Source organism: Drosophila albomicans, chromosome 2R (assembly GCF_009650485.2).
Source record: "Drosophila albomicans strain 15112-1751.03 chromosome 2R, ASM965048v2, whole genome shotgun sequence".
In the NCBI taxonomy this organism is placed as follows: Eukaryota; Metazoa; Arthropoda; class Insecta; order Diptera; family Drosophilidae; genus Drosophila; species Drosophila albomicans.
In genome coordinates this window covers 25,980,229-26,003,847 of record NC_047631.2, presented here as the reverse complement: position 1 = coordinate 26,003,847, position 23,619 = coordinate 25,980,229, and the positions used below count along the sequence as shown (strand labels likewise).

The window sequence follows — 23,619 nt, the reverse complement described above, 5'->3', positions numbered from 1 at the left end:
TTTAATTATTTAAATCCCAACCCTTTAAAGCTTAAATACAGTTTCAATAATTATGCAAGTTTCAAATAAATAAAATTTTATTTATTTATATTCCAACCTTTTGAAACATAAATACAGAATTAAATACTGCGTAGACATTCACAAAAGAAACGTTCACAATGGCGATCGTCAGAACGCGTGCGAGAGAGAGTAACGAGTTGAATTCGCAACAAACAAAAGGTATGCGCAGGTAGGCGATACATAGCGAGCTCAAGGAGGTGTGTCCAACTCGCTGATGAGAGTGTGTGCGTGCGTTTGTGTGTATGTGTGAGTGATGGGCACACAATCGCAAGCTGGCTGCGCGCTCACACACACGAGCAGCCACTGATTGACTTGCAAATATGTAAGTGTATGTGTGTGTGTGTGTGTGAATGTAATAGAGCGACGTGAGACGAGAGCTTTTCTAATGAGCGAACGACAAGAAAAATTGGCAGCAAGCATTAAATGACGAAATTAAATATTAGTGACAATCATATGAAGACAACAACATTTCTTATAATTAACTCTAACCATGCGAATCGCAACGGCTCGGCGAGAATCGAAATGCGGCATCGCTCACCAACGCCACCAGTAGCAAGCATCGGCATCGGCAGCCACAACGGAGACAAGGTGAAGAACCATGCCCTCTGACTGGGAGTATGGGGAGAATAGGGAATTGGCCCTGTGCCGCTTTATTAGCGAACAACGATCGCTCTAATGATACGATTTTGTTAATGAAGCAAAAATAGATGCGCACACTATCTCAGCATTGACAAACTAGGCGGTCTGCTTCGGCCCCGCCCCCAGTCACAGTCAGAATCAGTCAGTATATGTGTGTGAGTGTGTGATGCTAAAAAGTCATGACATCGCTCGGGCATACTGCGGAACGCTACGGATACGCTTACTTGCTTCAGATTGGCCATTCAAGCATTCAAAAATTAACTCCGCCCGGTTGCGTATGGTTAGTCAGAGTCACAAGCGCAGACTACTCGTGCGCAGCTGAGATACGAACCCAAAACTACGAGATACACACACAAACTCATACATATGTAAACTTTTCGTTGTTAGAGCACAGGAGCGCATCACGGGTTTTTGTTATTGATTCGGTCTTACATTCAAGACAATCATTTTTAACTAAATTAAAGCGATATGAATTATAATTAATTAAAATTTAATCTTACAAATTGTCACTCGAAATAAACTTCACATATAAAGCAGCAATCACTTGACTTCTTGGGCGCATGCCCAACCGAATGCGCTCCTGCTCGATTGAAGACATTCTTCATTTTTGTTATTTTGCCAGCCAACTAAGAAACACGCACACCAATGCACAACACAACGCCATTAAAACCAACAAATACAAAACGATCGCCGCCCTCGGTGAGTGTGTGTGCAGCGTGAATGTGAGTGAAAAGAGGAAACATGCACACACGTACACAATGCAGCCAAGCAAAAAGTGCGATAGAGAAAGAGAGAGTGAGTGAATGATGGAGAGAGCGAGCGAGAGATCTTTTGGATGCTGCGTCGCAGTCGTCGCTGTTGATGTTGCTGTTGCTTTTGCTGTTGCTGTGTCTCGTTCCGTTCGCTTTGACTGTTGGTGCTTTTCGCGTGTGGCTGCGGATTGATGAATACGAGCGCAACCGTTAGTCGCAGCAGACACGGGTGACGAACAACAACAAGTTGGAGCTGTGCTGTGTCAGTGAAACGTGCGCTGCTCTCAAAACGGATCACGGATCATCATCAGTAGCATTAAGAAAGCAACGGATAATTGCAAGTGACAAGCGTGTGAGCGTGTGTGTGTGAATGTGTTTCAAAAATCGATTACGATTAATCGGCCATCGGTCAGTGGTTGTGTGGCCCTAAGAAAATACCACACACACAGAAAAATCAGGTGTGAAAAGTGCGTGATAATTTTTGAACAAAAAGATTACCGATCGTCTGCCAAAATGTGCTAATCAGATTTCAGTTTTGGTTCAACAACAACGAAGCCCAGTATCGCGTATCCATAACTACAGCAACAACAACAAACACCATCAACAAGAGTAACAACAATAAGAAAGAAACATAACAAAAAAAACCCTCCACAATCCCACGAAATCCAATCAGGCAACCCAACTGGCGTCGCGCCGGCACCAAATGCCGTCAATTTGTACAAATTTCATGCCTTAATTGAAACTAACAATACAGCCAAGTGCGAATAAGTACTTAGCGGCTAACTGAAGCATCTCTCACTCCCCCATCACCCCTCTCGTCGACCGCACTCCGATTACAATTAAATAATAATCGCAAAAAGCGGCAGCGGAACAAGTGTAACAGAGAAAGTATTCCAATTTTGGATTGCCGACCAACTTATTTACAAAGTCAAGCTTCAGCAAATCCGCCACAATTGTGGAGTTCTTCAGCCTCGAAATGGACCCAGGTAAATTATCATCTTATGTATATCATATTATTTATTTAACATATTTTAATATGTGTTCAAAATGTTGTAAAAGTGCCGCCGGCAAAACGCATTTCAAGTGCTTTACCAACACACACACACATGTTCACATAGTGGGGGGAAATTGAAGTTCAGACGAAAGTCCGAAATAAAGTGGCTGCACATCCTGGTAACCCAGTCGGCTCGGCTAGAGTGTAGTGTACACCTTACACTTGCTGTCGCAATCTGTCCCCATGCAAACAACACTACCATTGGAGTGTCGAACAAGTCGAAGACAGCACTTTTCGGTACGCGAGGCACTTGTGTTTGCTTTTGATTTTCGTTTCAAAGATGATGACGCCGCTTGCTGCCTTCTGCGCATGATCGACAGCCTCCCGGTAGCACTGGCAATTGTTTGCTTTGCATGGAGATGCCCAGTCGATGCCCAGTTGCTGCCCAGATACCCGAAGTCCGAAGCCGATGTCGATGCTAAAGTTGAAGATGTCTGTGCCATTGCCTCTAATTTAACTAATGATCGTTGTAATGTTTGTGGTCTGTGCCGATGTTTGTCGTACGATCTTCACTTTTGCCGCCAAGTGCCCATGTCTCTGTTTGTCCATTTGCTTTGGCCCCTTCCTCGTCATTCCCCCCCAAAAACAAAAAAGAGTGGTAAAAATCACCAACACAACCGTCCAACATTATTGGCCAAAAAAATGGTGAGATTTGTTTTTGGGTTGTCGGATTTTGTTGACATATCGATCCACAATTAACCACATGCGCAATCTTCAAAATAAATACCTTTTTAACATTTTTGGCATGCGTTGCAATTCATTGGTGGATAACCGAGTGCGTGCTATTGATATTATGTAAGAACCTGATGCCATCATGCCAATAATATGTGGTCTCTGCTTCCATGTAAAGATTGATGAGCACTCCATTTTGAATTCAATCAATAACATTAAAAGTTGTGATAAATTTGATAAGCATCGAAACTTACTTTCAAACTTCGTCGTTTTATTTTTAGTTAGATGTGGACACTCATTGTTAGCAAGCAATGCCAATTTGCAGTAAAATATCCAATAAATATTATAAAACAGTTTTGATTATAGATACATACGTGAAATGTCAAATTTATATTCATAACTGACCAAGCAAATATCAAATTTATAATTATAACTGCTTTATTCATTCATTAAAATAAACACTTAAGGTATTTTGAAATTTAGTAACTTTGGTATGGCTTAGATACTTATCAAGTAAAAGAAGTTTAATCAAAATTCACAAAAATAAAAAGGAGCGAAATTTAGGAGTAATCTCAATAAGATATTTTATGTTTAACTATACAACTAACTAACTAACTATAATCTTTCTCCATAATGGTCTGCAGACCATTCTTATTTATTGATTTTTATATGATTTCAAGCAGTTTCGAAGACCAAAATAGAACCATTCGATAATTCGAGTAGAAGTTATTCTATTCATTTGTTTATTTATTTTTTTGATTCTAAGTTAATTCACAGATCAAGTCAACTTTTTCTAAAAATAACTTACCTTTTTTTATTTAAATGATTAATATTAAATTTCTAGGAATCGAGTATTGTTATTCTATCCTCTTCTCTTTCTAATTTCTAAGTTAATTAACAGATTTTGCCAACTACTTCTAAAAATAGCTTCTTTTTTTTATTTAAATGTTTAATTTTAAGTTCCTACAATTCGAGTACTATTATTCTATGCTTTCTCTTTTAAATTTCTAAGTCAATTCACAGATCAAGTCAATTATTTCCAAAAATAACTTCCCTTTTTTATTTAAATGATTAAGTGTTGTTATACTATTTCTTCTCTTTCTAATTTTCAAGTTAATTCACAGACTTTTGTAATTTTATGATTATAAGACGATTTCGACAATATGAATATTGTTATTCCATCTCTTCGCTATCTCACAAATCTCCTTAACACATCGCCTCTGCTCTCTTCTAGTATGCAAAGCTAGGAAACCCACAGATCGGTCCATTAATGACTTGCTTTCGATGTTTTGACATATTGTTTGTACGCAGCTCTGTTTGCCAAGCAGCTCCAGACGCAGTTGCAGACAAAGCTGTGGTAGAAGCTGTGGTGGCAGCCACTCGCTTTGGCTATGAAGATGCAGAAATGCGTGACTAACGGCTACCGGTAGCCATCTACTTCGGTGGCTAAACATGGAAAAAACAAAAAAAACAAAAAAGCACAGAGCAGAGAGCAGAGAGCGAGATGCTAAAATCACAGAAATGGGCAGTAAAACAAAAGGCAACAAACAGGCGCAGACGACAACGTCGCCAGTGCGGAAGATGCAGAGAGAAAGAAACGAGGGGAAAGGGTAGGAAGTGGATGCCGAAGACGGTCACAAATGCAGGCAAACACTTGAAGAAGAAAAAAAAAACACGTCGCGTCAATGTGTGCACGCCTTAATGGATGAGTATACACACACACATGTGTATATATATTGAATTCAGGAGCAAAGATTGCACTTGGACAGCGACTCCGACTCCGACTGGCGGCAACTTCGACTGGGTGTCATAAAAGCGTCGATATTTCTGGCTTGCTGATTGCGTGCAAGTTTTGGCCAACGCTTCACTGACTTGATTATGTGGCGTCCTTAGTTTATTTTAATTAAATCATTCGCCTGTTAGCTGGTGCGTAAATTTCATTTCATTTTGATGGCCGCCCACTTGGAGACACACACATTGTGCTGTTGCCCCAAAGGATTTGCTGCGCTGACATGTGACAAGTGCAAGTGCAACATGAGCAGAGGAACAGTACTCTGCTCATTAACATAAATTTAATGATTTTCTAATCACTGCAACTGCAACAGCATCTGCCTCTGCATCAAGGCTGTGACTGTGGTGTGGGCACGTGTTTCCCTTTGGGTAATTAATGCGTGATCATCAGTCTGCTGGCAACCACAAAACATCTGTGGAGCACTTTGAACTGCCCTAAGTTGCGATCTAACCCCTTGATGGCTCTTGGCTCTATTCCCCAAGGGGTGATCTTTGAACTCCAATGCGAACTACGAACTCCGAACTACGAACTCCGACCTACAACCGGAACTTCAGCTCCTCTAGAGAGAGAGAAGCAAACAGATGACAAAAACCTATACAAAATTTATGCCTGTCAGCGGCGGGCGTTGCTTTGTCGCTCGCATAGCTCGAATGCCATTCGATTCGAATGTGGTTCTAGTACATTGGCAATGATTGGTCGGATAGTGCACAATATATATAGTTTGAAGTAGATATAGTGTGTATTTTGGGTAGGCATTGTCCACATTCTTGGTACGCGTAATTGAAGTCACCGCAGCATGTCTTTGGGCGCGCCCCCTTTTACATGCGCCGGCAACGGGAACGAGAATCCGGTAGAGTCTTGAGCTGACTAAGTTGAGCTGCCAGAAGACAGCTCTGCTGTCATATTTTGTTCTAGGGCGGCGTTTGGTGCTCGTGATTTATGGACCCATTCATTTCTGTTGACAGACAAAGTTGTTGACGGTGAAGGAATCTATTTAGTTTTATGTACTTTTGATATCCACGAGTTGCAGGGTGCGTTCTTCTTCTCAGCTGCTCTCTCTCTCTCCATGGCGGGATCACTACAAAGTAATGAGCTTAATTTATAATAGAAAGAAGGCACTTGCAACTTCCAATCTAGAGTTATATAGCACATTCACAGACGTCTATATGATGCCAATTAATTTACCAGCAATGGTTGTTTGTGCCTTATCAAAAGTCTGACAATTTTCAAGATTAATTAAAAGTTAAAATTTTCAGCTTGCGTTGCAAAATTTACTTTCTTTCTTTATATATTATTATTCATTTATTAATGTTGCCCAAAAAGGTTTGACAGATCAATCTCTTTCTCGCAATTTTTTATACAAATTTATTATTTATTACTCAACCTTCATTGTTCAATTAAAACTCCCATTTAATTCTTGCGTAGCGTATCGCATAAAAAAGGCAAATCAAAAAGAAATTGCAGATTGGTCGTTGTTAAGTAAACACTTGATGATTTGCATTCTTTTTCTTTTTGCTGGTGCTCTGTCTTTTTCTTTTTGTGTGCTGTGTGCTTGATAACGATGGAAATTGAACTGTTTGCTGATTAAATGGAAATAACATTGCCACAGTTCAAAGGGACAGTCTGCGTGGCAGACGCTTCCTTCTTTCTTGGCTTGGCTTGGCTTCGCTGTGAAATTTTTGCGCTGATAAATAAATGCGATTGTGCGGCAAATTGTGCAACGCTCCGAATGCGAAATTGTCGACAAGCTCTAACAGAGCACTTAGTATAATCATCTTTAGTATACATATTGTAGACACACAATGAAATCAAATAAAACGTGTGCTTTAATCATCAACAAACAAAGTGAAAGGATTTACATATACATACTATATATATTTACATTATAAATATTGCATCTTAGGTATTTTGAATACATAAAAAGGGGGGCTAACCCTGCGTATACGCAATGTTCAGTGCGAAAAGCCTCAACAGATTTCAACTGACTTGTTAAATTAATTTTTGCTGCATTGCAGAGGCAAATCACCATTCCACTTTGTAAAATAATATAAGATAATTAAAAGGTATGCGCGACTATGCAATACCCTAAACAGTAACAGCTTGTTAATGGTTTTAGCAACATGTTAATAGTCTTAACAGCATGTTAACATGCGCTGTTAACAAGCACTGTTACATTTTATTGGCTGTTAACTGGATAAAAACTGAATATTATCACAAATATATAAATTTAGCAAGTTGTTAAATATCAGTTTGGGTTAAGGTTATATTCCCCACATTTTCACATTTATAGAGTATCAAAAGTTGTCTCCTTCTGTCTTTTTGGCGGTGGCATACACTCTGTCAATCAAATTGCAGGCTTGCCGCAGTAAGGGGCAGATGGGACATCGGTTGCCAAGAGCCAAAGATTTATGGCATCGCCACGGCCATATTGCAACTTGTAGTTTTTCAGCAAATGCAACCAAAAACAAAAAAAAAAAGAAGGGAAATTTAATTTGCCATGCTTTCTTTGCGGTTTCTACAGTTTTTTGCGGGCATTATATGCTTTGGGGCGCGACTATAAAATACATAATAATACAGATAATGTCCTCAATATTTAAAAAAGAAGACGCCATTTCATGCCAAATTTATATTCAATTTCTGACAACATTCTCTACCCAAGAAGAGAGCGAGACAGACTGCAAACAACCAGTCGGACATTTTATGAAATATTTTATTTAATTTGTGTAAAATGCATTTAATTTAATTGAAAGTCGAGCTAATTAAATGCAATTCGTTACATTTTGATAAAACATTACAATGGCAATTTTTATCGAACGCTTCGTTTGAAGTGGAAACGTGTTAATTGACATCATTGAATTATGTTATTTGCCTTTTTATTCTATTAAGCATTTTTTTGCATTCTTTCTAGCGGGGTCGCTGAATTGCGAGCTGCTGATTAAATACATACGTATGGTTCATGCCACAATCCAACACATAAATAATACAATGTATAACAAAATTGTTGCTTATCAGCTGCCAAATGTGCAGTTTGTCTTTTTGAATTTGTTCAATTCAATTATGCATGAAATTGGTTTATTGCCTTTTGACATTTCAAATCTCTTAGCAAAAATTTCTAATACTCATCGTCGACTGTGTATATATTTTTCAAAATACTTTTGCTGAGGAAAAACTTGAGGAAAAATCGCGCAAGACTGACAGGCGAACAGATAGTTCAATGAATTCCCCAAGCAAACATCAAAACAAACGCTGCTTATCAGCAGACAAACTAGGAAATAAATTGGATGCAGCATAATTGTATACCCTGTAAAAAATTAAATATATTGAGTTAAGGAGTAAAGATGTTTGTAACATCTATTGAAATTTAAAGAATTTCAAGCGATCTTTATTAAATAAATAAACATTTTATGTTTTCAGTTTTTATACAGCTAAAGCTGAAAGATTTTGAAATTTTTTTACAGATTTGTTCTTATTATTCTATCTTTCGGCTGTCATCATTCTTCTACTAAAAAAACATTTTATGTATTCAGTTTTTATGCAGCTAAAACTGAAAGTTTTCTAAATTTTGTACAGAATTCTACTTATTATTCTATTTTTCGACTATCACCATTCTTCTTTTATAATTTTAAAATCTTCCTTTTTCTCTGCTTCCAAAAATCTGTGCAGCGTATTTTCAAGTCTATCACGCTCAATTAAAAATTTTGTTCATATATATATTCCCATACATATATTTATTTTTTGATACGAAATCTTTGAATTGATATGAAATAGTCATTTAAACAGATTGTCGCGGCTGTCAATTTGATATGTTTATATTTATTTGCAGTCGTCCGCGTCCATTTTGTTTAGCAAAATATTATTATTTTTAATTAGTTCTAGTTAGTTAACGTTTGTTAATTGCTCCTGTAATTGGATTTGCATGCATCAGTGAGTGTTTTGGGTGAACTTTTAACGATTTTTAAAATCATTTATATAATTCACACACACACACGACACTTAAATGCGGCATGCAGTTTTTGTTTTTGTGCTGTTCCAGCATTAATTGCCAAAAGGGAATCTTCGAAGCGGTTTTTGTCAAAGCGAAAGTTTTGTGCTTTATTCTCATTAATTTTTTTTTCGCTTTTTTTGCATAATTCCAAGAAAGCGAGCTGGAGAGAAAGATACCATAAAAAGCATTTAACTCCAACTACTGAAACTACTTGGCAGATCAGCTACTGTTCTGTAATTTGTTTATCGTGCGTCGAAGTCGAAGTCGAAGTGGAAACAATGCTCGGCCATTGTATTCGGCAATTTCCCAGAATTTATGAATTATAATTTCGCTTTATAGACAATTTTAATTGAGCTTTTTATGGCCTGGGTTTCGCTCTTTCGCTCGCTCTCTCTCTCTCTCTTTCTTTCTTTGAGCCAGGCATCAAACGTCAGTCGAGCGTGTCCAGTCTTGAAAAAGTGTTGAATTTCAATGCAAACAGAACCATTTGTAAGCCATTTGTACCGAACACACACAACACAGCTACCGCTAGCTGACTTCCGTTCTACAGAAGCAGGACCCGCAGAAGGATAACAAGATTATTTTGAATGCGGGATTCCAAATACGAAAATCCATGTGCAAATATTGGCAGTAAAAGGGCACAACAACTTCATCTGGTTGTTGTTCTGTCCCTGAAATAAAATCGACTTTATGATTTTTTAAGCTGTTTGCTCGAGCTCTTCACATTCTGTAGCGTGTTTGCTTTTCATTAACAGAAGCTGCGCAGCTCAACTGCAGTTCAGTTCAGTGCAGTTCAATTCAATGTTTGCATTGATTAGCTGAGTGACTAGTGGAAATGCCAGGATACAGATACTCATTAGAGACAAAGTAACCGTCGTCGTCGTTGACGTCGTTTAACTGGGCTACGATTATTATTAACATCGTCGACGACATAGACATCACTGTAAACATGGTCTAGAGTGTGCATTTAAGAGTCGAAGCTGATGTCGAAGTCGAAGCCCAAGCCCATTTTGTGCGTAACCTAAAATTAAATCAACAATAATACACACAAGTCGTACACATGAAAAGTGGACTCTCTAGATTCGAAGGTTCCCAAATGCAAACAAACACGCAAAATAAACCCAACGTCGCGTCGACGCGTCGCTTTGCATCGCATCGGGGCAACAAACACTTCAACTGCATTGCACCTGAAGCGGTCTTGGTTAAGAAGCGGCAGCGGGAGCGGGAGCGGGAACGGTAGCGGGAGATTTGTCCCCCGGTCAATAGTGCAGCTCGCTCTGTGATCGCTACCGACGCGACGCTTGAATTTGAATCCTCAACGGCGGTGGCATGTTTGCACCTTTAATAAGACCAAACAGACAGACAGACGGACGGACGGACGGACAGAAAACTACTAAAATCGAACGCCGACGGCGCAAACTCAAGAACGTTGCATTGTGGCACGATCAGAGAGGCAACCATTCCAATCTCAATCCCTCTCTCTCCCTCTGTATCTTTTAAGTAGTGTTTACTTTCCGCACGCCCATTGCAATAGAATCTTTAAATAAGCATTTACTTTGCGATTGTTTTATGTTTTTCTTGTCTTTTAACAAGATCATCACATATTTAACAGTCTAATGCTAACTTCGACCTTCGATATTATATCAAAATATCGTTATCGTATTATTTTGAGGGACGTGCCCCCCTCGATGTTAATGTTTATTCCCTCTTGACTCATCCAAATCCATAATCCAGAAAGCAGGAAAGCTGCAGTAATTTAATTGTTGCGCTAATTGCGAAAATACGTGACTAATTTGCATGGGACGAAGTCGTCTCTGACTCTGACAAGGGGCCGGATATGTGTACGATTATGACTATTGATCATAAATCTGGAGTCGACACTCAAAAAGAGCATGATTGAAAGTCCAGGGCGTGACAAGATGACTGATTAGCAAAAGAATGACAGCGGATTCGTTATTAGAAATGAGCTAAGAAGAATATTTTTAAAGAGACGAATTATTTTGAATTTTGTTGAAGGATTTTTAAATAGTTCTTAGTTCAAAAAAGTTCTTGAATTCAGATGTAGAATATTAAATATTATGATTTAGTTTACATTTTGTAGAAAGTGTTTGTAGAAATAGTTCTTAAAGTGAAAAATTCCATTGGTTTCAGATGTAGAATATTAAATATTATAATTTTATATACAAAACCGATTACGGAACGAAATAATCCCCCGAAATTTAATTTTTCAGCGATTGTAAAGGAATTTCAAATAAGTCGACTTCAAAATAAAGTATTTTCCACATATATTTTCTTTGATATACAAGCTTCTTTTTAATGACATTATTATTACAAATTTATTAATTATTTTTCATACATTTTGCCTTTCAATAATGAACATGAAATAAGAATGAAATATGTTTTCCAAAACTATTTGTTTATATGTGATATCTACAATAAATTGGGAAGAAAGAATCTCACAACGTCTTCATTAAGATCTATTACATTTCTAATCTTGTTTACCAATTGAAAAATGTCATTTCGATAACCAGAGTTAAGATCAAGTTCATCTAAATCAGAATGCCCAATTTTTCGGGCTAGTTAGTGAGTGTCGCTTGTTATCATCCGAAAGAGTCGAAGAAGAAACTGTTGAGTATCATAATTAAGAAGCATTTTTCAAATGGTCAACTTTGTCGACCATTAATCTTCAATAATTGCCCGAAATTGATGTGATGCGTATTTGAAAAGCCATTAAAATGACGCAGTAAACATTGTTCTTCAACGAAAAAGACACGCGGAGTAGTATCATTCATTTGGGGAAGACGACAACTGAAAATATATATAGAGTACTCTTGTTCTTGTATTTTGTTGTGGAGACAAATTTATGAACGTTTAGCGCAAAAGTCAAGCACTCGAAGATAATGTTGTTGAGTAGAGCAACAAATTGCGGCTATCACTGAACATGCCACAAATGCCTGCCACACAAAACACACAAACAACGAGCAAGAAAAGAAAAAAAAGGAAGAGGCGGGGCAGCATTTGTCGAATGTGTGATCTTTTTCCCTGGCAGGAAAAATTGTGTGACTCTCCTGTGTGGCTCCCCCCGGTTTTTGTGTAACTCAATTCGAAAATAATTAACGATCGCAAGATTACAAATGTCAAACATAATGTCAACTTGGGCTGACTTCGTATCACATTCTGCTGTCACTGAGAGAAATGCCTGACGTTGCCAAGCGAAAATGTTCAAAGCAAGCAAAAACGCAACGAAAATGAAACCACCGAGTTTCGTTTTTGCTGAATGGATGAGAGCAGAGAGTGAGTGTCTCCCATTCCTATCCAATCCAATCCAATCCAGACGACACACACTGCGTGTGGGTCTCCAACGAGCGCCAGCCGATTTGTTGTGACTTATGTCAAAACAATTGCGTTTTACTCCATGTGCTGCAGCCTTGGAGGCCTTGGGCACAATTACCTGGCAGACAGGCTGCTCATTTCTTTATTCTAACCAACACCGGAAATAAGTAGTGTAAAACTTAAAACCTAATTCAAATGTAGTTAAACTTATGCAACTTTTTTGCAGTTGCTGTGGCACTGGTCGTATACGTAATCCCTTAGTGTAAGCTTAGTTTGCTATTGAATTGTGTGTGGCGCAGTTAATTCTACTGTCCTGGCGGAGCAGGTGGAGCTGCTTCCGAGGTGGCTTCAGGAGCTGCAGCAGTTGGGGCAGCGGCAGTGGGAGCAGCAGCTGTTGGAGCTGCTGCTGTTGTTGCTACTGTGGTCTCAGCTGCAGCTGTCGGAGCTGCAGTGCTTTGCTGGCCCACAACAACAGTGCAATTGGTGCAGATTACTAAAAGAAACATAAATTATAAGCTGGCACAAAATAAGCATTTCAACACTTACAATATTCCGATGAATCCGAATCCTCATCCTCGAACAAACTTGAGAACCAATCATACACATCATAGGACTGCAAAGAATTTGAATTATTAATAATTGTTCGAAGTTGTACTCGAATGCTTACCGCATGTGCTTCACGTTTCTGGAGAGGATTAGCCTCTGTGGCCGGATTATGTAGAACTAACCAGGCAAATAATAGTGCAACTAGTGTGCGGCAAATCGACATCTTGACGCTGACTGACGAGCAAAGTGCACTTGACGCTGGCTTTTATAGATCCAACTAGACTTCATACACTCTATATTATATATATATTGGGTAGTCGTAAATAACTAACAGTTGCCTTTACGAGGCTCTAAACAATTAGAATTACGAGTTCAGTTTGGAGATACGAGTACTCAAGCGGTGAAGCTGGAGAATCTTAACTCACTGGCTGGTGGGGAGGGGGAGAGAAGAGAGAGTGTGAGAAAAGTGGGGTGTAAGTTATTTATGCAGCTGCACGTAACGCTTGGCCCATTTGGCTGACCGTCTGGCCATCGATTGTCTGGCCTGGCAAATGGGCTCAAGTACGGGGCAAAATGATCGAAGTGCAATTGACAAATGCGCAAATGCATAACGCATTGAAGTCATGGAGTAGTAAGTAGTACATGAAATTCGAGGCAAATGGTGCAACAAGTGTCCCATGCATTTGCTAATTGAATTGTAATCGGAGTCAACGTGCAACGCGTTGTGCACTGTGCACTGTGCGCTGTGCTTGCAACATCTAAATCTGAGTGAGTGTGGAAACACTTTTGTGCACTTTTGCCTTGCTTTATGAATGAGGGAATCGAGGTCGATACACTTGCTTTTTCGCTTTTCCCTTTTTAATTCTTCTGGACTTGGTTCCTTCCTGCTTTTCTTGCCACATGCAACATGCAACACACAACAACTTGGCGCGTGTAACTCGGCAGCCCTATTGTGATTTTTATGGCGCTGTTCTCGAGCCACTTTTTGCCCTCGGCCCTTGTACGTGTTCTTAGTTCAAGTTGTTGTTATTGTTCTTGCAATTGTTTCTTACACTATTGTCGATGTTCATGTTGTTCTTGTTCTTGTTGCTGTTGTTGTTTTGAAACATGATGCTAACAACATGCTTCTAAATTAGACGACGACGTCGACGACGGCCATCAGCGCAGATGTGCAAATTTTCTTAAGTGACTGTAATGAGTTGCCTCAAAAGTGAAAAGAGAGTTTTGTGAAGTGCACCAGCAGGTGATTCAATCTGTTGATTATATTTGTAATTCAATATATTAGCAGAAATAAATCTTATTTTAAGGCCATACTAAACAGTTTTCTAAAATTAACTTAGCGTCATATTTATCACACAAAACATAGTTAGCTTAGCTTAGTTTTAAGCGTGAACCATAAAAAAACCCAGAAATATAATATTGCAGCACTTCACATCCGTTTGGATAATTTACAGCTTCAGCTCTAAGGAATTTTGACATTGAATAACTCGACTATTTGCTTATAGCACATTTGCAATTGAACTTGGGTAAATTTGTGTCTGATCGATGCGAAATTTTTGCCTAGCAACTTATTCAAGGACTTCATCATTTGAAGCCATCAACCAAGCAATGATTGTCCAGTTAGATGAATATTATATAGTACTTTAGCAGGGACAGCTCTTTGTTGTAATCTTTTTGCGTCAACATCCAAAATGCATTTCCGCACGTTCGGCGCATTTATGTGGCATTTTCTCTGTGCTTTGTAGTATGATTCTCACACACTCTCGTACACACACCCACACACATCCACACACACCTATATCCGTAGTTCTCGGAAGCAAAGTGTAGCGATTTTCAGGCGAACCAAAGGTCCATAGACCTCGTCAATCCGTTCCCGAAGCGCTGGCAATTTCCAACCGCAGCTAATTAGACGCAAATGTGCTTTTGCTCGCCTTTCCTCTCGGCATGGCTCTTTGTAGTTGTGATACCCCATAATCGGAGATTGGAAGGGGTATATTAGATTAAGGAATATCGAAAATTTAGTATAAATAGAAGATGAATGTATGAAATGTATTTGTTTATTATTATTTGTAGCTTACAATCTAGCATACCTAGAGAAACGGTGGCTATCTGATATTATTCACTAACTAGAAATTAAAACCATATTCTGTAATATCTCTCTTGACTGGACTTTATCGAGTAATTGTCATTCCAGGTGGTGTGTCCACATAGAAAACACAAAATTTCTCTGAAAACGGTACAAAAAAATGTAGATAATGTTGATGTTCTAATACAAAATAATGCTAATTTGTGCACTCATCCTTATAAGATTGATTCCGACTTTGACAGCTCTTTTCAATCAAGAGAAATTTTTAAGGTTTAGAAAAGAATTTTCGTATTCGTAATATAACTAAATTTTGTAATGAATCTTACAAATGTTATTACTATCTCATAATACACTTATTTTACTTTACTTATTTAATAAACAGTGAATATTTAGGTATAATATTTTTCAGTTTTAAAGAATGACAAACGGGTATCTTATAGTCGAGTGGTCTCGACTTTCATTACTTCTAGTTGTTGTTGTTGTTTTCTATGCTCTCATCATCTTACTCATGCTTTACTGCCCTTTACTTCCCCATCTACTTACAGAGTCGCAGTGTCCGCAATATGGCGAAGTGAATCAGCTGGGCGGCGTCTTTGTGAACGGTCGTCCGCTGCCCAATGCGACGCGGCTGCGCATCGTGGAGCTGGCCCGCTTGGGCATCCGCCCTTGCGACATTTCGCGCCAGCTGCGCGTGAGTCACGGCTGTGTCTCCAAGATACTGGCACGCTACCACGAAACGGGCTCCATTCTGCCGGGTGCCATTGGCGGCTCCAAGCCTCGGGTAACCACACCCAAGGTGGTCAACTACATACGGGAGCTGAAGCAACGGGATCCGGGCATCTTTGCGTGGGAGATACGCGATCGTCTGCTCAGCGAGGGCATTTGCGACAAGACGAATGTGCCCAGCGTCAGCTCGATATCGCGGATACTGCGCAACAAACTGGGCAGCATTGGACATCATCACAGTGGCGGAGGCAGCGCAGGCGCCGCAGCTTTGGGCATGAGCAGTAATGGCAGCGGAGGCGGCGGTGGAGGCGGCAACGGTGGCAACAACCCTGGTAACCCAGGCAATGGCGGAGGCAATCCTGCACAGCATGCACACTCCGCCCACCAGCATCACTATCATCATCAGCACACAGCCGCCGCGGTGGCAGCGAGTGCGCATCATGTGCACGCCCAGGCACAAGCGCACGCCCATCTCTACAATTCCATCTATCAGCCGTATACGGCGGCCGCAGCCTACAGCATGAAGGCCGTCTCCTGCGGCAGTCCCTCGCCCCCGCAGGCGGGACAGACACATCAGTTGCGCAGTGTGGCAGCCGCCGCTGCCGCTCATCACTGGCCATCGTCGCACTCTGTCACCGATATACTGGCGCATCATCAGGCGGTGGCATTGCGTGCCAGCTGCCAGGGCAACACGGTGTCGCCGCTGCCGATGACGCCGTCGCCGGTGGCTGCCGCACCCGGAGCACAGCCGCTGCTCGACTGCGAGGGGGGTGCGGCACAGCAGTCGCCGTACAACTATTACATGTACTTTCAGAATGGTGGCATGCATCATCATCATCATCACGGTGGCATGATGACGGCCGGAGCAACGGGCTTATGAGCTTGATCAATCAGTCAATCAATCAGTCAGTCAATCATTGTTGGTTGCGAACCAGCTTGAATTGTGTGTTTGTGAAGGGTTTAACTACGATATAAATATATATATACTATATACACGTGTAGTCTAAGGGATACTCTAAGGTCCAGTGTCCAGTTTAGCGAATGTATTGTGAAAACATAGATCTTGGGTTAAATGTGTAGTACTGCCAGGACACGATGTCCTGCGGCTCCAGGGAGCGCTCTTCAAACGAATTTTATTTATGTAACTCTGGAGATTTTCTTTTTGTGTTTGCAAACTTTTATTGGATGTAAAAAAAGTTAAATATATATTTTTTAATAATAAAGTATTGAGTTGTGTTATAATATTGTATGATCTTAAAAACACGAAATATGATACGATATACGATACGATACGATACGATAACGAGTATATTTAACTAGGTTCTTGTTCTCATAACTATTTGTACATTATGCTCATTAAGTAAATTCTAGTTGACTAATTTATGCCATAACTCTACAATTATAAATTTTACAAAATAAATTTGTTTTTTTTAGCAATACATTTAAAGCCAATTCTTTTTGTACTCGTAATAACTGTGCGGTAACCATGTTATATGCAGAGGGGCTGACAAGATTTATGCTCGAGTTATTATCCCTCAATATCTTAACAGTAATCAAAACAGAACATATCATTATTTTGCATGCTTACTTCAAAAGTTTATATGGTCATATAAGCTTTAAAGATTATAACTGTTTATGGGCAGCAGTCGCCATCTTGCTGATCCTTTTTGATCCAACCGAAGAAGAAGTAGCCGAGTCCCAGACCCAGAATTACAGACAAACAGAGCCAATAGTTGTAATTCATGAAGATCAACATAAGCAAATAGGATATCACAAGTTGCACCAGATTCAATAGTGATTGAATAATGTGCGCCGAGTTAAAGATGCGTTGCCAGTATGTCTTCTCCCTGATTTCGGCTAGCGGAGTTTCCGAGCATCCACTGTTGTGGGCGTTCTTCTGACGAATCTCCTCGGCCAAACGTAAACGTTCAGTTTCCTTGCGTCCCTCTCGCCGCACCAGCTGATCACGGAAGAATTTCAGCAGCTCGTAGAGGAAAGCAAGCACAGCAAGTGCAACGCAAGAGAGAGCAAATTCGGTAACGGTTGCAGCAACCCAGCCACGCCATAAAATGCGCTCACAGTGGCCACCATGAAACTGTTAGAAAAGAGGAGAGAGAACACAATAGTTTGAGAGCACGGCACAGGGTAATTCAGGTAAATGTGATATGCAAGTTTTGAACTGCGCTTACTTTGCACACCGCACTAACATGAAGCACCCGCTATTTGAGTTTGTTATTTACTCAATATCAAATTCATTAGCAAGTGCGCAAAGAGAGCGAACAAACCTGTGCGCAGAGAGCGCAAAAAGAGACACACGCACACACACGTACTGTATGTATGTGGCAAGAGTGCTCTGAATGGATGCGAAAAGATCACAATATTTTGAAAACAAATTCAATTAAATGAAATCTGTGCTCAACTCTCGCCACTAAACGAGAATGTGTATGTGTGTGAGAGAGACTGGTTCGTTACAGTTACAGCATATAAATTCCAGTTCAATGGAATTTCTTTGCATATTATAAGCTTAATTACGAAACTTACCACCATAATCATTGGGCAAGACTTGGTAGTGGAATCAGTATCTTCATCCCCATGATTGTGGTCCATTGTCATCAAGTCCATTTTAATGTGTGAGTATGAACTATCCAATGATGAACTAAATACGTGTATTAAATGATAACCACTTGCTTAACTGCTGAGAGCAAGGCGACTACTGTTTGGGACAAACGAACGTGTGTTGTTTTTTAAAGAAAACCTGGCACTAATCCCGCCCGAGTCGTGAGGCGCGGACCGTGTGCTTATCTCTGAGAAATGTGTGTTATCAGCGAATGTGCGGAGTGCATGTATCGATATCAACGATAGCGCGTAAAGAGAACGACTGATGTCAACATCATTGAACGGTAGTAGGTGTTTAAAAGAAGAGAGAGCGAGAGAGAGAACAAATCTGGACCTAAAGATAAAATTGTGTATGTATAATATGTAAATGATGGCCCATTTATTAATTAGCATCTGTGTATTCTGTGTATCCGGTTATCACAGCGAAATCAATCATAAATGTATAATTTATCTCTTGATACCCATCATTTATTTGTGCTTGAAAAGGGTTGCATGTTTTTTTTTAGAGAATTTCCCTATGTAATATAATAAAGTTAAGATCTAATCAATTTCTTGCTCTAACTTAACTTGGGTCAAGTATATTTTTATGATAAATCGGCCTCATGCAAATTTTAAAATATGCTGATCATTTATTAAGTCCAAAATATTACCTATTTGCCTTAAAAAATTCCATTAAAGAATTTAAGTGCAAACTTCTGTTCTATAATTTATTGATTCGCTAAAGTTACCTATACTTGAGTTATATTGTGGTAATTAAGATTATTGGTCAATGATCTACGTGTTCACAATTATTTTCATTCCTTTTTTCCATCCATTATATTTGTCGCTTGCACATACATAAGTATGTACAAGCATTGTTACATATTTGAACGGAGCTCGTGCGATAGCAACCGACGTCTTGTGAATTTGCTGTATGTCTGCTTAAGGCCCACTTGGCTTTACTTGAATTGTGTTTCTAACTGGTGCGGCCTGCTGTTGAAATAAATAACCGTGTGCAAAAGTCAATCGCCGTGTGCAAAAGTTACGGCCATTCTTAGTGGACGTGTGCAGATTTCGAAAGATTGGTAACGTGTGCAAAATACCAAAGTTAACGATATTCGCATGTTCTAAATGGTTGGTTAACTGGATGCGAGGCAACCTAAAGCTTTTACCCATATTGCGAATGGGCTTTCTTGGCTAACTAAATTGTTAAATCACTTCATTGGTCTTAGAGAGCATTCTTACCGTTGATTAATTTATAAAATTATTTCATTATGTTGCCTACCTTTATATTTTATTTATTATTTACATATAATATTATAATTCAGCCGAATTTGTAATATTTCAAGATAACAATTTCTAATTTGAAATGTTGCGCGCCAAGTAAAGTTAATAAAAGTTGCCACTCAGCTATATTGATGTTATATTTCCGGAGATGTGGCAACTTAATTTTTATTTTAAAGTAGGGAAATTTTTCACAAATTTCCTTCCCTTTAGTAAACAGTATTTCCGTACTTTCTTTATGCAACGAAGAAGAATATTCTTAGAATACTCACACTGACATTTAAAATATTACTAGTTTTCTTTTAGAGTGAGAAAAATATTCTATATGCCGTTAATATATTTTCAAAAGGACGGAAACACCTTATTGTTTGAATTGAGGCGCCAATTTTGCGTTATCTGTATGAAAGTGTAACCAACTTGGGTTATCTGTGTATTGGGCACACTGCCAAGTACTGGTGGTCAAGAAAATTCCTTTTATGGATCCTTTTTCAATGAAAAATGGCGTAATAGACAAGAAAGTCATGATAATTTCATTACTTTGCAATACAAATTCAATCTTCTTTATTAATAATTGACTTTTAGCAATTAAATTAAATATTTTAAATATATCGATAAGTCGATAGTGCAATCGATGTTCTTGCCTCAAGCCAGCAGAAAAAAAGCGGAATTCTGCCGAAACAAAATCTAGTTGAGTGTAGCTCGATGTGCAATTCATTCCAATAAGAAAACACCTGCGCGACGCTTGACATAGTATTATTTATTATGTTTGCGTTACGACATTTGCGGCTGCAGTCCAAAGTCAGACTGCAGCTGCCCTGCATTGCAGCAGCAACAGCGACGACAACAACAACAACGACAAAACACATGCCAGCTGTGCCGGCGCGTGTGTTAATTGGGATGCACACCCAGGCAACCGACTATCGTTGGCAGCGGCTACTGTTGCTGGAGAAACACATGGTTCAACACCAAAGAACAACGACAACTCTCTCCACGTCCAATGCTGAACCTGACAACAACTCGCCCGAAAAATCCTCAACGCTCTTGCAGCAATTGGCGGCAGCCACTAAACCGTATGCACAACTGATGCGCATCGATCGACCCATTGGTACCTATTTGCTCTTCTGGCCCTGCGGCTGGAGCATTGCTTTGAGCGCTGATGCAGGCTGCTGGCCGGACTTTACCATGCTGGGTTTGTTTGCCACTGGTGCATTGATAATGCGCGGAGCAGGTTGCACCATAAATGATATGTGGGATCGGGATATTGATGCCAAAGTGGAGCGTACACGCAATCGTCCATTGGCCTCGGGACAGATTACGCAATTTGATGCCATTGTGTTCCTTTCGGCGCAACTCAGTCTTGGTTTGCTGGTACTTGTTCAACTCAATTGGCAATCCATATTGCTGGGAGCGAGTTCGCTAGGTCTGGTGATCACCTATCCACTGATGAAGCGAGTTACATATTGGCCGCAACTGGTGCTCGGCATGTGCTTCAATTGGGGCGCCTTGCTGGGCTGGTGTGCCACACAGGGAAGCGTGAATTTGGATGCCTGCTTGCCACTTTATTTGTCCGGCGTTTGCTGGACCATTGTGTATGACACGATCTATGCGCATCAGGATAAGCTGGATGATTTGCAGATTGGCGTGAAGTCGACTGCTCTGCGCTTCGGCGAGAATACCAAAGCGTGGCTTTCTTGCTTTACGGCTGCAATGCTGACAGGCCTCTCAGCCGCTGGCTATGCTTGTGACCAGACGCTGCCCTACTATGCTGCAGTTGGAGTTGTTGGCGCTCATTTAGTGCAGCAGGTATGCTAGATATGATGTAGATTTACCTACTCTTTATTTTATTTTTCCTTTCTTTTTAGATCTACTCTCTCAACATTGACAATCCAACGGATTGTGCCAAGAAATTCATTTCAAATCATCAGGTTGGCCTCATTCTATTTCTGGGCATTGTGCTGGGCACGCTACTCAAGTCCGACGATGCCAAACCACAGCGCAGATCCTCAACAGCCACCACAACCACTGCTTATGTACCTTTGCCACAAAGTAAACCCGACGTAATTAGCTGAAATGTTTTAGGTTAGTGAAGAGCTTTTAAATTCTGTGCGCGCTTTACACCAAAGTCTGTAGCTAGCTAGTTTAATGTGTATATTGTAAGTGAACAATATTTTTTAATTATTTTTACTCAATTCAATATACCCAAATGCCTAACATACCTCGTCGAAATGGAAAGGTTGAGATTGTAGTTGAGATAAGTATCATTTCACTTATCGACCGACGAGTCACCATTGAAAAACAACAAAAACCGGTTTCTGTATTAAATCTTAATTGTTATTTTGTGTTTATTACATATACAGATTATGGTGTATTGAATGACAAATACTCTTTCTATTGTATTCTATTTACTTCATTTGTCGTTTACTGCTAAGAAAAAGTTGAGTTATGATTTTACAATGTGTAAAAATTAGATTAGTTGAAAATGACATTTGTTTTTAGATCAAATCCGCCACATTCATGGGCATCTCGTCGATTTGTGTAGAGTAATATTGCTCAATGTCGCGAAGAATACGAATATCATCCGATTTGACAAAGTTAATTGCAACACCTTTGCGTCCAAAACGACCCGAGCGACCAATGCGATGAATGTACAATTCACGATTGTTGGGCAAATCATAGTTGATGACCAGGGACACTTGCTGCACATCAATACCGCGCGCCCAGACATCGGTTGTGATGAGGACCCGCGACTGACCAGCACGGAACTCCTTCATGATCTCGTCACGCTCCTTTTGCGGCATATCGCCGTGCATGGAGCTGACTGTGAAGTTGGCCTCACGCATCTTTTCGGTCAACCAGTCCACCTTACGCTTGGTGTTGCAAAAGATGACCGCCTGGGTGATGGTTAGCGTATCGTAGAGATCGCAAAGGGTATCAAACTTCCACTCTTCACGTTCGACGGCAACGAAGAACTGTTTGATGCCTTCCAGAGTCAACTCATCACTGTAATGGAAATGCGTTATTTAACAAAGTTTATGATGACGATGATTCAACTTACCGTTTGACCAAAATTCGAATGGGATCCGTCATGAATTTGGATGTCATTTCCAGAATCTCATGGGGAAGTGTGGCAGAAATGAGCACAACCTGTGTGGCTGGCGGCAGATAACGATAGACGTCATATATTTGTTCCTTGAAGCCCTTGTTCAACATCTCATCTGCTTCATCGAGCACCAGCATCTTGATGGCTCTGCAATTGGTAAATTGCATATTAATAATTATTGTATATTAACAATATATACCTGTTTACCTTGTGCGTAGGACGCGACGCTTGATCATGTCGAAGACACGTCCAGGTGTGCCACTAACAATATGCTGACCATAATCCAATTTGCGTATATCCTCGCCGAGATTGGTGCCTCCAATGCACACATGGCACTGCACATTCATCATATCGCCCAGCGCAAGAATAACCTTTTGAATTTGTACAGCCAACTCGCGTGTAGGCGATAAACACAGCACTTGTGTTTCACGCAACGTTGTGTCCAGACTCTGAAGTATTGAAATAGAGAAAGTGGCTGTTTTGCCTGTTCCCGATTGGGCCTGAGCAATAACATCGCGTCCCTTAACAATTGGCTTAATACTACGTTGCTGAATGGCAGACGGTTTTTCGAAACCTAAACAATTAATTAATATTAATAGTAAATATATGCATGCTGAGCAATAATAATATGCATGTAAATATTTACCGTACGCGTAAATGCCGCGTAGCAGCTCCTCTTTGAGGTTCATGGCGTTGAAAGTGGGTATCACCTCAACATCCTCGCTTGTCTCGAACTCCACGTTCGACAGATCCTCCGCCTGTGCATTCTTTCGTGCCATTTTGTTCTTTTTATTAGTATTTAATAATTAAAAATAATTTTATTCAGCAAACGTTAGAACTCTTTTCTATTTTTTCATCAACTTTTTCATGCGGCTTGGGGTAAGTGTGACCGGAAATCGTATTTATAAAAATAAAGTAATTTAGTTCAAAAATATACCAAATTATAACTTGACCGTAATTAGTCTGGCCACACTATTTAAGGGATGATTTCGATA

General features: G+C 39.9%; 5 protein-coding genes across 5 annotated transcripts; 2 read left to right on the top strand and 3 right to left on the bottom strand.

The window, feature by feature from the left end:
• Positions 1–1,587: 1,587 nt before the first annotated feature.
• Positions 1,588–16,961, top strand: LOC117575111 (paired box pox-meso protein). Its single transcript, XM_034259210.2, has 2 exons — positions 1,588–2,437; positions 15,465–16,961. The coding sequence occupies exons 1-2, from the start codon at positions 2,428–2,430 to the stop codon at positions 16,523–16,525; spliced, it is 1,071 nt and encodes a 356-aa protein (XP_034115101.1). The 5' UTR covers positions 1,588–2,427; the 3' UTR covers positions 16,526–16,961.
• Positions 12,361–13,097, bottom strand: LOC117575113 (uncharacterized). The gene is made up of 3 exons (XM_034259212.2): positions 12,955–13,097; positions 12,834–12,900; positions 12,361–12,780 (listed from the first exon to the last, which is right to left on the bottom strand). Exons 1-3 carry the CDS (start codon positions 13,054–13,056, stop codon positions 12,593–12,595), a joined length of 357 nt encoding a protein of 118 aa, XP_034115103.1. The 5' UTR covers positions 13,057–13,097; the 3' UTR covers positions 12,361–12,592.
• Positions 16,962–17,065: 104 nt separating the features above from the next.
• LOC117575112 (high affinity copper uptake protein 1) lies at positions 17,066–18,376 on the bottom strand. The gene is made up of 2 exons (XM_034259211.2): positions 18,187–18,376; positions 17,066–17,740 (listed from the first exon to the last, which is right to left on the bottom strand). Exons 1-2 carry the CDS (start codon positions 18,265–18,267, stop codon positions 17,279–17,281), a joined length of 543 nt encoding a protein of 180 aa, XP_034115102.1. The 5' UTR covers positions 18,268–18,376; the 3' UTR covers positions 17,066–17,278.
• Positions 18,377–20,143: 1,767 nt separating this feature from the next.
• On the top strand, positions 20,144–22,054 carry LOC117574900 (4-hydroxybenzoate polyprenyltransferase, mitochondrial). The gene is made up of 2 exons (XM_034258938.2): positions 20,144–21,327; positions 21,387–22,054. Exons 1-2 carry the CDS (start codon positions 20,287–20,289, stop codon positions 21,591–21,593), a joined length of 1,248 nt encoding a protein of 415 aa, XP_034114829.1. The 5' UTR covers positions 20,144–20,286; the 3' UTR covers positions 21,594–22,054.
• On the bottom strand, positions 21,860–23,513 carry LOC117574901 (eukaryotic initiation factor 4A-III). The gene is made up of 4 exons (XM_034258939.2): positions 23,271–23,513; positions 22,832–23,198; positions 22,580–22,771; positions 21,860–22,524 (listed from the first exon to the last, which is right to left on the bottom strand). Exons 1-4 carry the CDS (start codon positions 23,401–23,403, stop codon positions 22,017–22,019), a joined length of 1,200 nt encoding a protein of 399 aa, XP_034114830.1. The 5' UTR covers positions 23,404–23,513; the 3' UTR covers positions 21,860–22,016.
• Between the last annotated feature and the right edge of the window lie 106 nt (positions 23,514–23,619).

What these genes read in the sequence shown, in the direction of transcription:
- LOC117574900 (XM_034258938.2), top strand. Translation starts at nt 20,287, where the DNA reads ATGTTTGCGTTACGACATTTGCGGCTGCAGTCCAAAGTCAGACTGCAG. An exon ending in GCGCTCATTTAGTGCAGCAG is followed by an intron (nt 21,328 to 21,386) that starts GTATGCTAGATA and finishes CTTTCTTTTTAG; the next exon opens with ATCTACTCTCTCAACATTGA.
- LOC117575112 (XM_034259211.2), bottom strand. Translation starts at nt 18,267, where the DNA reads ATGGACTTGATGACAATGGACCACAATCATGGGGATGAAGATACTGAT. An exon ending in CTTGCCCAATGATTATGGTG is followed by an intron (nt 17,741 to 18,186) that starts GTAAGTTTCGTA and finishes CTTTTCTAACAG; the next exon opens with TTTCATGGTGGCCACTGTGA.
- LOC117574901 (XM_034258939.2), bottom strand. Translation starts at nt 23,403, where the DNA reads ATGGCACGAAAGAATGCACAGGCGGAGGATCTGTCGAACGTGGAGTTC. An exon ending in ACGCGGCATTTACGCGTACG is followed by an intron (nt 23,199 to 23,270) that starts GTAAATATTTAC and finishes TTAATTGTTTAG; the next exon opens with GTTTCGAAAAACCGTCTGCC. An exon ending in CGTCGCGTCCTACGCACAAG is followed by an intron (nt 22,772 to 22,831) that starts GTAAACAGGTAT and finishes TACCAATTGCAG; the next exon opens with AGCCATCAAGATGCTGGTGC.
- LOC117575113 (XM_034259212.2), bottom strand. Translation starts at nt 13,056, where the DNA reads ATGTCGATTTGCCGCACACTAGTTGCACTATTATTTGCCTGGTTAGTT. An exon ending in AGAAACGTGAAGCACATGCG is followed by an intron (nt 12,901 to 12,954) that starts GTAAGCATTCGA and finishes AATTCTTTGCAG; the next exon opens with TCCTATGATGTGTATGATTG. An exon ending in TTCGGATTCATCGGAATATT is followed by an intron (nt 12,781 to 12,833) that starts GTAAGTGTTGAA and finishes TGTTTCTTTTAG; the next exon opens with TAATCTGCACCAATTGCACT.